This window comes from Neoarius graeffei, chromosome 17 (genome assembly GCF_027579695.1).
Source record: "Neoarius graeffei isolate fNeoGra1 chromosome 17, fNeoGra1.pri, whole genome shotgun sequence".
Taxonomy (NCBI): Eukaryota; Metazoa; Chordata; class Actinopteri; order Siluriformes; family Ariidae; genus Neoarius; species Neoarius graeffei.
In genome coordinates, this window is record NC_083585.1 from 47,354,628 (window position 1) to 47,367,357 (window position 12,730).

The following is a 12,730-nucleotide window of genomic DNA, read 5'->3' on the forward strand; positions in this document are numbered from 1 at the left end:
ATATATAAATCTAATATTAGTGTGTGTATATTTTATAAATAAATAAATAAATAAATAAATAAATAAATGTGTATATATCATCTCATTATCTCTAGCCGCTTTATCCTTCTACAGGGTCGCAGGCAAGCTGGAGCCTATCCCAGCTGACTACGGGCGAAAGGCGGGGTACACCCTGGACAAGTCTCCAGGTCATCACAGGGCTGACACATAGACACAGACAACCATTCACATTCACACCTACGGTCAATTTAGAGTCACCAGTTAACCTAACCTGCATGTCTTTGGACTGTGGGGGAAACCGGAGGAAACCCACGCGGACACGGGGAGAACATGCAAACTCCGCACAGAAAGGCCCTCGCCGGCCATGGGGCTCGAACCCGGACCTTCTTGCTGTGAGGCGACAGCGCTAACCACTACACCACCGTGCCGCCATATATATATATATATATATATATATATATATATATATATATATATATATATTTTCCCCTCAAGAATTATCACATTTTTCACAAATTGCTTCTGTCATTTCGCCGGTTTGTTTACATTCTAAGCGGAAATTTGTGGTACATTTTGCATAAAGTTTTTATTTATCGATTTTGTAAAAAAATAAAAATGCTCTGTTTCTCAAAATCCAGTGAATGTGAATATAATAAAACAGTTATTCCACTTAATCTCGTCATACATGGCTTATAAACAACTCTGTGCTATGCGCCTCGTCGGCTATCGGCTCATGTACGACTCGATTTCATGGAATAACTGTTAAATAGTGTTGGTGACAAGACAATACCATACATGTCAACCTTTGGTCAAACAAACGTGTATAACCAACCTCCAAAACCCTTATTTCCCTTATAAAATCCTTATAAGATGCAAAATAAAATAATTGACCTAAAATTTGAATGATAATGAACAATGATGTATCCCAGTTGCTTTTTATTCAATAACAATAAACATTCAGAATAAATACAAAACTGCAGTGTTTGACAAAAACACACACTGTCACTGACATATAATGTGAGAAACTTAACTTGAACGATGATTATTAAAACACTATCTGACCTCGCGTTGATTCAAAATTAAGTAAGAACTGTACCTTGCTTCTCTGCAGTATCAAATTGTATTTGACAACGATTCACTCTCAAATGTACATTTCCAGACACGCGCACATCGTTACACATTCGCTACTTCTGTAAAAGCGATAAACTTGTGCCAATGTTTGGTTGCGCGGCAAGTGTAACAATTTAACCTTAGACAGGAATCCAGTCTATGAAATCTTAGTGCGACCCAACATTAGAACCAATTAAGACGAATCCTATCGCTCACGTCAGTGAAGCAGGAAATTGTATAATCAGTGTTTATCAGAGTCCAGCATTCGCACAAGTGGTACAAGACAGGATTGCTCACAATTTATTTTCTGAAGAAACAATCGTTTGACATTTGGTGAGAAATTCCCGTATAGATAAACATTTTTTGTTGAAAATCCGTATGAATTACGGCAAAACCGTATAACTTGACATGTACGCAATACTTTATTTAGCACACGAAATAGCATGCACTTTACTTCGAATGCTCTATGCTATGCGTATAATCACAGATTATTCCATAGCACTGTTGAATTCTCAAATCTGACTGGGCAGAAGGTGTAGATTAGTTTGCAAATAACAGGTTTGCATTAATCCATTCGTTCGATTGTGTTTCCGTTTCCATACTAACTCAATCAAATGGACTTGCGTGGTGGAAGCTCCACACTGATCCATCCTGATGCCCTACGTTTGGCTGGAGTCTCATCACATTGGTCCTGTGGAAGACGTCCCCATATGGGGGCTCAAGTGTCCATCGATGAACAGTTTATAACGTCAACAAAACAGATATCATGCTAAAACTATAATGAATTTCCTGGTTACACAGTTACACTTTGTGACTATATAAGACACAGTTATAGAAGCGAGTTATTTATAAATCACGCTATCTGTTATCACCCAGATGAGGATGGGTTCCCTTTTGAGTCTGGTTCCTCTCAAGGTATCTTCCTCATGACTTCTCAGGGAGTTTTTCCTTGCCATCATTGCCACAGGCTTGCTCATCAGGGATAAAATTAGCTCGTGTTTAAAGTCTTTAATTTTCTGTAAAGCTGCTTTGCGACAATGTCTGCTGTTAAAAGCGATATACAAATAAACTTGACATTAAAAAAAAACCTTATACCAAACAGTTTTAAATCATGTACTATCATTTAACAAATAACAAATGTGTAATTGTTGAGATGGTGAAGCGTCTGTAAGGAGATGTGTGTTTAATACTTGGGAAAGGACTCTCTGTAGATAGACAACTGTTTTAATCAGCGTTTCAGCCTGGTGAAGTGCAAGCCCACGTAGCTGTAAAGTATAATGTGCGTAACATTGAGCTGTCACTACACTATGGGTTTGATCTGAATTTTAAAAGCACTCAGTCCAGCATCCAGCCAGCCATCCATCGTCTATAATGCTAATCCATCAGGGTCTGGGGGAAGCCGGAGCTGATCTGGATGAGAAGCAGAGTACACCATGGGCATGTCGCCAATCTAACAGTGCATGAAAGTGTTAGATCGTAGGCATGACAGTCTGTTTTGATATCATTTTTGGAAGTTTCCAAGGGCAAATGAAAGGCTTTCAGTTATTGCAAGTTCATCTTTCATGGCCCTGCTCTTGTCTTGTGTTCAGTGGTGTACGCTTAATATGTCTTTAAATACAGACTTCATAAATACACTTGGATGGTTCAATTTCACAATAGGTAGGAACAACAAGCATCAATCTCCAGCTGACGGAGTAAAGTTGAAACTTTTTTCTAGACAAATTAGCATTCGGAGTTTTCTAATATGGCCAGATGGTGATTAACTGAAAGTGAAACGTTTGCAATGAAGCAAAGCCCACTACTTCTCTCACGTTTATGGAGAACACTGCTACGCAAGACAGATTCACAACATCTCAAAATGACTGCAATGAGAAACTTAGAAATTCTAAACAAGAAGACAGAGTCATCTATATCCCCCGCCCTATATACTAACTATATACCAAGTTTCAAGATATTGTCACATTTTTCAAGTTCTGCTGCAGGAAACCAACCCTACCTCTTTACACTGACCTCAGCAGCCCATGGCACAAACCCACCGGACCTTTGGTCCAGGTGAGATAAAAATTTAAATTTCTCACATTTCTTAGTATCAAAAGGCACATATTCATTACTTAATCAACACATACACCAACTTTCAAGACCAGACCACTCACAGTTTTCAAGTTCTGCTCTGAAAACAAAACCTACCCCGAAGACCAACCTGAGAGACTAAGTCTGAAATTGTTTCCATGGAAACATGAAAAATTTTAATTTCTCAAATTTCTTAGTATGAAAAGGCACATCTACATCACCTTGTTAACATGTATACCAAGTTTCAAGTCCATATCATGAATAGCTTTGGATATATGCTTCGGAAATGAACATTGCTCTTAGACACCAAGTCAAAATCTATTTATGCAAAAATTTGAAAAATATATATTTTTTCAAAAATCCAAAATAGGAAAAGGCACCAGTTCACATGTCGCCTGATATGTATACAAACGTTTCATGAAGATATCTTCAGTAGTTTTAAAGATATGGCCCGGAAACAAAAACGTGACCGGACGGATGCCATTTCTATATCCCCCACCAAACTTCTTTGGGCGGAGGATAAATATGTTCATAATTAGAAGTTTGAAAATCTGTTAAAAGGGGTTTTGAGACATGCACAACTACAGCCTTAAGAAGCAGCTTTGGGACCAAATGGTTGCTGGTTCGATTCCCTGGACCAGCAGGAATGGCTAAAGTGCCCTTGAGCAAGGCACCGAACCCCCAACTACTCCCCAGGCTGCTCTGGGTATCTTGTACGTTGCTCTGGATAAGAGCGTCTATGAAATGCCATTCATGTAATGTAATGTAATGTAAATAATTCATATAGATGCTATGAGATTTCTAGAATACCAAAGACTAGTATCAGTGTATTGACTTAGAATATTACAGCGTGTATTACGGTGTGATGTAAGAACCACTCACCATCCCCACGTAGCTGAGGTTGTTGGGTTGGGGTCTTGGCACCCTGAGAGTTCCTCTCATAGTCGAAGTTCTCCAGATAATCAGAAGCCTGGTAGGTGCCAGAGTCAATGGGGTAATCGTATGCTTCCGGATCCTTCATTGTTGTGGGTGCTGCCTCGTCATCATCCTCATCTTCATCATCCTCATCTTCTTCAATGTCTTCCTCCTCCACGGCTTCCTCTTCCTCCTCCATGTCGTCCTCCTCTAGGTCTGTTTCAGGGGAGGGACTGGGGGTGGACGGGGTCACCTTCATGCTGCAGTGAGAAATGGTGTTAGATGGTCTTCATCTCTAGTAGGGTTGATTACTGCAATGGCCTTTTCAAAGGCCTGCCAAAAAAGACCATCAAACGACTTCAGCTGGTTCAAAATGCAGCGGCGAGGGTTCTCACACGAACATAAAGAACAGAGCACATTACTCCAATTCTAAGGTCCCTTCACTGGCTTCCAGTAAGCTACAGAATTGACTTTAAAGCATTGCTGCTGGTGTACAAATCTCTAAATGGTACAGGGCCCAATTACCTCTCTGATATGTTGCAGCGGCCGAACCCAATCAGATCTACCAGATCGCAGCAGCAAAATTTACTGGTAAAACTTGTTAAAACAAAGTGTGGTGAAGCAGCTTTTAGCTACTATGCAGTACAGCTATGGAACCAACTGCCAGAGGACATCAAAAATGCTCCTGCTGTTGGCAGCTTCAAATCTAGACTAAAGACCAAGCTGTTTTCAGATGCTTTCTGCTAAATTATTAATATTGTCATCTCTACATGTTTTAAACTCTTTACTTTTACAGTCTCTGCATGTTTTAAATTTTACTTAACTTTTATTCTATTTTATTCTGCTGTTTTTTTTTAAATTGAACTTTTATTTCATTTTATTATTTTATTTCTACTATTGTTTAATTCTTATTTTTATTCCCCATTTATTTTATGTAATTTTATTTTCTATTGCTTACTGTTTTGCTTTTACCTCTGTAAAGCACATTGAACTGCCACTGTGTATGAAATGTGCTATATAAATAAACTTGCCTTGCCTAGATAAGTTAGACTAGAATATTCATTTCTATTTTGATTGGAAAACTGTTGACCCATATACATGTACAGGTTTAGGATCGATCAAGAAAAGAAAATCAACACCTTTTGACCAATCAGAATTGAGAATTTGACAGGACTGTGGTATAAAACCTTGCAAACAATATTAAATATACTATACATTATAACACACTATTACAAACATTTCTTGCATTATTATTTATTGTGATATGGCCATGGGACATACTCTCTCACAACAAACTTGAGCAACAGTTTATGCTCAAGCGATATAAACTTTGTGATTGCCTTTGTTATCCCATTGGCGCTTGTTCAAGTGAAAAATACAATATCTCTACTTCCTAAACATGAACAAATGGCCGTGCTATAACTATGATAATGGCCACTGAAGTGTCTGGATATCTGAAAATCGATCTGCTTTATGCCGTTGTGTTTTTCACTTCCAGTTATTGTCTAGTTTTCTAATAGCGCTCAAAAATTACACTCACCGGCCACTTTATTAGGAACCCCCATCCACTTGCTGTTTGATGCAGTTCTCTAATCAGCCAATTCCTTCCCATCGGCAAAATGCATAAAATCATGCAGATACAAATCAACAGCTTCGGTTAATTAACATTCATCTCAAATATCAGAACGGGAAAAATTGTGATCTCAAAGTGTGACTTTCTTTCACTGTGGCATGGGTGTTGGTTTGAGCCAGACGGACTGGTTTGAGTATTTCAGAAACTGCTGATCTCCTGGGGTTTTCATACATAACAGTCTCTAGAGTTTACACGGAGTGAATGGTGTGAAAAACATTGAGTGAGCGGCGACAGTTCTGAAACAAACGGTCTTGTTGATAAGAGAGGTCAGAGGAAAATGGCCAGATTGGTTCGAGCTGCCAGGAAGGATATAGCAACTCATAGCAACTCTTTACAACCGTGGTGAGCAGAAAAGCATCTCGGCATGCAACAGCAGAAGAACAGATTGGGTTCCACTCCTGCAGCCAAGAACAGGAATCTTAGAATCAAGAACAAGTTCCTATTAAAGTGGTTGGTGAGTGTATATTTTATTTTTTCGTCATACTGTACCACATGTACATTCCTAACATGTAGTATTAACTGGTCTAATGTGTTGATGATGAACACATCTTTTCTTCGTTAGCATGCTTTTCTATACATTCTTGATTAAAATCTCTAAAAAACACTAGCTCTTGAGATGAGTAAATCATAAAATACTGTTCTTGGCTAAATTTTTTGGATCCTATTCAAGTTAATGTTGAAGGTCCATTCTCACCTTTTCCTTTTAGGCACAATGTATTTAAAACCTGCCTTTTTTTGTCTATAGTAACTTTTTACTCCTTTCTAGGACATTTACGAGAATGGCGCATTCTGCGTGATATGTTAATATGCTTCGTGTGCGTGTGTGTACATACACAATATATGCTATAAATGCATTGCTTCTATATAGAATATCTAAATGGACTGACTTGGCTCTTACCTGGTGGCCTCTTTCTCACCAGCCAGCGATATTAAAGGCGGAGTCGCTCCCTGTGCACTGTCTCCGCCTTCATATTCACCACGCCCACTAGCTCCACCTCTTCCAGGACAGCAGACATATTCTACACCCCGGAAACGGTTACCACATTGTAAGAGCATTCCGTAACTATGGAGCTCCAGACTGTCTGCTGTGCACGCCTACAGAGAGCCAGAGAACACAAAGCAGCCATGAAGGTCACGTCTTGGTCAAACATGTTATATGATTTACTTAAGTTTCACACCAATGGTGTTAAAAGCCACGTACTGCAATTTATCAAACAGATTAATTAAAATTAACCCAAGTGGAGCATTTTTCAGTCTTGTTTTGCCTCTGTCCCACCATATTTTATATACACACACACACACACGTTCAAAAGTTTGGGGTCACATCGAAATGTCCTTATTTTTGAAAGAAAAGCACTGTTCTTTTCAATGAAGATCACTTTAAACTAATCAGAAATACACTCTATACATTGCTAATGTGGTAAATGACTATTCTAGCTGCAAATGTCTGGTTTTTGGTGCAATATCTCCATAGGTGTATAGAGGCCCATTTCCAGCAACTCTCACTCCAGTGTTCTAATGGTACAATGTGTTTGCTCATTGCCTCAGAAGGCTAATGGATGATTAGAAAACCCTTGTACAATCATGTTAGCACAGCTGAAAACAGTTGAGCTCTTTAGAGAAGCTATAAAACTGACCTTCCTTTGAGCAGATTGACTTTCTGGAGCATCACATTTGTGGGGTCGATTAAATGCTCAAAATGGCCAGAAAAATGTCTTGACTATATTTTCTATTCATTTTACAACTTATGGTGGTAAATAAAAGTGTGACTTTTCATGGAAAACACAAAATTGTCTGGGTGACCCCAAACGTGTGTGTGGGGGGGGCACGGTGGTGTAGTGGTTAGCACTGTCGCCTCACAGCAAGAAGGTCCGGGTTCGAGCCCCGTGGCCGGCGAGGGCCTTTCTGTGTGGAGTTTGCATGTTCTCCCCGTGTCCGCGTGGGTTTCCTCCGGGTGCTCCGGTTTCCCCCACAGTCCAAAGACATGCAGGTTAGGTTAACTGGTGACTCTAAATTGACCGTAGGTGTGAATGTGAGTGTGAATGGTTGTCTGTGTCTATGTGTCAGCCCTGTGATGACCTGGCGACTTGTCCAGGGTGTACCCCGCCTTTCGCCCGTAGTCAGCTGGGATAGGCTCCAGCTTGCCTGCGACCCTGTAGAACAGGATAAAGCGGCTAGAGATAATGAGATGAGATTCTGGAAAATATCCCAACTTTTCTGGAAATGGGGTTTATACATTTGTGGGAATTTTATTTCCAAAATACAAAATACTGGTTTAATCTTAGATATTAAGATTTTTTTTTCCTCGGTTACTAATTAATGCCTACGAGCTTGTGTTATTTTTAGTGTAAACATGACTAAATCATTAACAGGTATCATGGCAGAATATTCAAAATGAGAGCATTTTCAAAGATAATTTACAACTGATGAAACCATTTGCAAATATATCACCTTTCAAGGGATTTATCTATCAAAATGATTTTAACTCTTAAACATCTGTAAGCGCCCTGTGGCATAACAGATAATTTCTTCCAAATTGCTAAATAATTTAGAAATCATTTGGAGGAGAAACTCAAAAATAAATCACAATTGCAAATCCACATTTTGGCACTGCAAAGATTTTTGTTGAACCAGCCCTCTGCAAAGGGTTTCTACTTGTATATATTATTATATAGACACAAATGTTTTACTGGGAAATACACCACACATTTTTCATACGCGCTTCATCCGGGACATGCAGATTCAAAACCGTGACATAAATCTCTATACATCACTTGTGAGGAAACCGATGAATTGTTTTGATAAATTTGGGTACTTTTTGTTTGTGAATGTATCGATATAATAAGAAAATCAAACGTTGGCTTCAAGATATGAAGTTTATCTTCTTGTGTTGAAAAACTCGTATTTTTCATACGAAATACATCGTGGATCTGAGTGACATATTTAAATAATATCGGCTGGCGTTGAGTGAGTGGTATATCTGATATATTCCATTCAGCTAGCATGATACTGAATGAGTCATGTGTATTATTACACACACACACACACACACACTCTTTATATCAGCGTTCTCGAAAACCAACGCTAGCTTACCCGCAACTCGGTGCTGTTAGTGCGGCAGTCCACTTACTGTACCTTCCAGCCGGTGTAGTGTTAGCGAAGGCTAGCACAGTCAAGCCAATTATTATTATTATTATTATTATTATTATTATTATTATCCCTGTGTAATTTATTGAGTTACTTTTAAAATCAATATCGTCAGCTACATAAAATGGCGCGAACTGGAAGCCAAAATTCTCTCAATCATCTGTATTTAACGAAGCAAACCTGGCAGCCATGTTTGTTTACAAATTGTCACTGTCGCTCGCTTGCGTGGAAGTTTTACGTCTCCAACGTGTGACGTCGTTTTGTCTCAACAGCCATGCAATATTGTAACAACATTGCACTCTCATTCTCCATTGGGTAGAGTGACGTAATACACGTAGGATAAGCAATATGCTAACAATATTGCATGCTATAAAACCAAATGAATGAAACCTGCTAGAAGGAAATAAAACGCGTTTTTATTCCAGCAAAAAAAAAAAAAAAAAAAAAGTGTACTGTATGTAGAATAATTCCTGATATTTCACTCCGATGACGTCACTCCCAGTGGTTTCCTGCTGACTAGACATGCATTGTCAAAATGGCGAACTGGTTCAAAATTAAAATTCTTTTGATTAACTTTTTTTTTTGTGGATGAAGTTTATCTTCTTGTGTTGAAAATATTTTCATTCATTCGCTTCACTCACTTGTCAGTATATTCACCACTTGGATATAAACTTCATATCTTTGCATAACCGTGTAATATTCTCTACGTATTCACTGTTCATTTTTCAAAGTGGATGGTAGCTGTACTACATAGCAGGGCCACAGCTTTCAAACAAGACCTTTTGACCAATCATACATTTTGTTACTCAGCCCCTACTCCAATCACAATCTGTGCTGGTAAAAATTATAACACCACACATTTATTTGAAGTGGGGGCATTTTATTGACTTTTTTGACCTAGCTATAAAATACCGGCAAAAAAAGGCTTACATCTCTGAGTGTTAGTCCTCAATATAAAAAGAGATTCTTGGCCACTCTTAATATTTAATCATATAAAATAATGTTTTCCTTTTTTTTTTTTGCCACAAATCGATATTTTTCTAAACGTGGCATGTTTTCAAATGGAACTTAACCTCCTAAGGCCCAAGCTGTTTTTTTACATGCATTTTTTATTTCTCTTTGCTATTTGGGCTTATTAGAACCTGATTAGAATAAAAACTAAGCATCATCTTTGATAAGATGTACTTTTAGAGAAAAAGTATGTCCACATATGTGGATTCTTGTTCCGAATTTCTAAAAAGTGCTGTCCACGTATGTGACCGCTAAGCCCTAGGAGGTTAAGTGGCCCCAAGTCTACAGTCGAGGTCATTTTGGTCTTTCCTACACTCTGGCCCAGTGCAGGAATAGAATGAGAAAAAGAAATCAGAAATATGGGACACCAGACAGCAGGAGGGAGATCAGGGAGAAACAGGAAATGACAGAATTAGGATAACAGAATGTTCCCGAAGATGCCAAAGTAAATGTCATGCCATTAAAACAACATTCAATTCCCTTGATCTTAAACCGATTTTCCACATAAAAGTATCACAAGTGAACACACCGCCTGTGATTAAAAAAAACAAAAACAGGATTTAAGTGCTGATATTTTCATGTGTATCCTGTTTGAGTAACAGACTGCAGATCTCTAATGGGTGAAGTCCTCTGGCCACTACTAGGCTGTGCTTACTTGGATAAATGTCATGCTGTTAACAAACTTTAGATATGGGCTTTGGTCCAATCTTTCAGGTCTTCTCCTGTAGTTCTCTTTAGCATTGTTCTGGTCATGTCTGAATTATGGTTGTCCTCGTTGGGTGGCACGGTGGTGAAATGGTTAGCACTGTCGCCTCACAGCAAGAAGGTTCTGGGTTTGAGCCCAGCGGCCGACGAGGGCCTTTCTGTGTGGAGTTTGCATGTTCTCCCCGTGTCCGCGTGGGTTTCCTCCGGGTGCTCCGGTTTCCCCCACAGTCTAAAGGCATGAAGGTTAGGCTAATTGGTGGCTCTAAATTGACCGTTGGTGGGAGTGTGAATGGTTGTTTGTGCCTTTATGTGTCAGCCCTGTGATGATCTGGTGACTTGTCCAGGGTGTACCCCGCCTCTCATCCATAGTCAGCTGGGATAGGCTCCAACTTGCCTGTGACCCTGTAGGACAGGATAAGCGGCTAGAGATAATGGATGGATGGTTGTCCTTGTTGTTCATGGTCTCCCTAAACACTTTGGTATATTTATATCCCCTTATCAAGCTCTGCAAAAGATCACTAATTTCTGTTTTAGGGGCTGTGACTGCAATTTTCTTGAAATATGCAATTTAGACTCTGTCTGCTTGAGAGTCCAATTACAAGTAGTAGTCTTTGGCCGAATCCCATTTCACCCCTTGGACCAACCCCTTGGCCCTTCCCCTCCATTTTGCGCGTTCACGTGAAGGGGTAGGGGTATCCCAATCCCAGTTAACGCGGAGGGGTAGGGGAAGGGGTAGGGCTTCTGTACCCCTCCAAATGGAGATTTTCCTGGAGCTGACTCCGAACGAAGGGGTTTGAGTGATTTCCCACAATGCCATGCGGATTTCAGCGAGATTTCATAAAGATGGCGGTTCTCGCGGCGAAAGATTGTCATAAATGTATTTTCTCCATTATTTACGTGTTTTAAGGTGTTATCCAGAGGAAACACGCCGCTTGATTCGCTTTCGAGCTGAGAATGAGCAGCGATTTCTGAAATCCAAGCTGCTGCTAAAAAGCTTTGGGAGTGAGTATTGTTTTCGGTTGCTTGACTGCGTACGTTTTGTTCTGTTATTCTCGCTTTTATTGTTTACATGAGTGTTCTGACACCTCATTCTGTCGGATGTGGTGCACGAAGCGCCAAAGATATCCCATTCAGTGGTGTTAGTTAACAAATCACACCCTGCCAGCAGAGATTTCTGGTTCTGCCTCTGGCTCTGACTATAGCGGCTGGTCGCAGCCAATGACGCATTTGGTCGCGTTTTGCTAACGTAAACGCTGACGGAGGTACGCGATGACGTATGCGATCGTTGAAGGGCTATCCCAATACGTAGGGGTTGAATTTCAAGCCCTATCCCTTGTAGCTCAGTTTCAAGGGGAAGGGCCAAGGGGAAGGGGGAGGGGTAGAAATTAGAATTGGGATTGGGCCTTTGTCACATGCACACTCAAGCACAGCGAAATTCATCCTCTGTATTTAACCCATCTGAAGCAGTGAACACACACATACCCAGAGCAGTGGGCAGCTATGCTACAGCACCCGAGGAGCAGTTGGGGGTGAGGTGCCTTGTTCAAGGTCACTTCAGCCCAAGGCTGCCCCATGTTAACCGTTAACCGCATGTCTTTGGGCTGTGGGGGAAACCCACACAGACACGGGGAGAACATGCAAACTCCACACAAAGGCCCCCGTCGGCCACTGGGCTCGAACCCGGACCTTCTTGCTGTGAGGTGACAGTGCTAACCACTACACCACCGTGCCGCCCAAAGTGATGTGAAAGGGGAGATCGTGAACACAGTCCCCTACTGTCAGAAATTATGCAGTCGAGCTTGCTGCATTTGAGGACTTTGTAAAAGTCAGCACAGCCTGAGCGCAATGTCTGGGCCTCACTGTGGGCAAACCACCTTCTTGATCATAGTATTGCCCCTGCCAGGTAAGTACAGCAGTGTTTATACAAGTACATTCATTCATCAACTGTGGTGTGATTTGCTGCAATCTGAAAGTCACTTCAGGAATGACAATTTTGCATGTAAATGAATACTTCCAAAGTGCAGATATTAAACTGCCATTTAATGTGACACTAATTTGTTCAAAACCTTTATTTTATTACAGAACTTGTGTCTCAGTATCTCAAAATAATTAGAAAGTTATGGCTTAATATGACAGAGA

The 12,730-nt window shown here is 40.2% G+C and overlaps 1 protein-coding gene and 1 non-coding gene across 5 annotated transcripts in view; both read right to left on the reverse strand.

Moving 5' to 3' along the window:
• aplp1 (amyloid beta (A4) precursor-like protein 1) overlaps nt 1–12,730 on the reverse strand; it is a 146,891-nt gene that overhangs the window by 23,206 nt on the left and 110,955 nt on the right. For all 4 annotated transcript variants that reach the window (XM_060897680.1, XM_060897681.1, XM_060897679.1 and 1 more), the window contains exons 5-6: nt 6,627–6,823; nt 4,063–4,355 (exon numbers count right to left, since the gene is read on the reverse strand). In XM_060897680.1, coding sequence (XP_060753663.1) covers nt 4,063–4,355; nt 6,627–6,823 — 490 coding nt within the window. The remainder of the gene's footprint in view (nt 1–4,062; nt 4,356–6,626; nt 6,824–12,730) is intronic.
• On the reverse strand, nt 12,339–12,502 carry LOC132865110 (U1 spliceosomal RNA). The gene has a single exon (XR_009650287.1). It is a non-coding gene; the product is annotated as a U1 spliceosomal RNA (small nuclear RNA).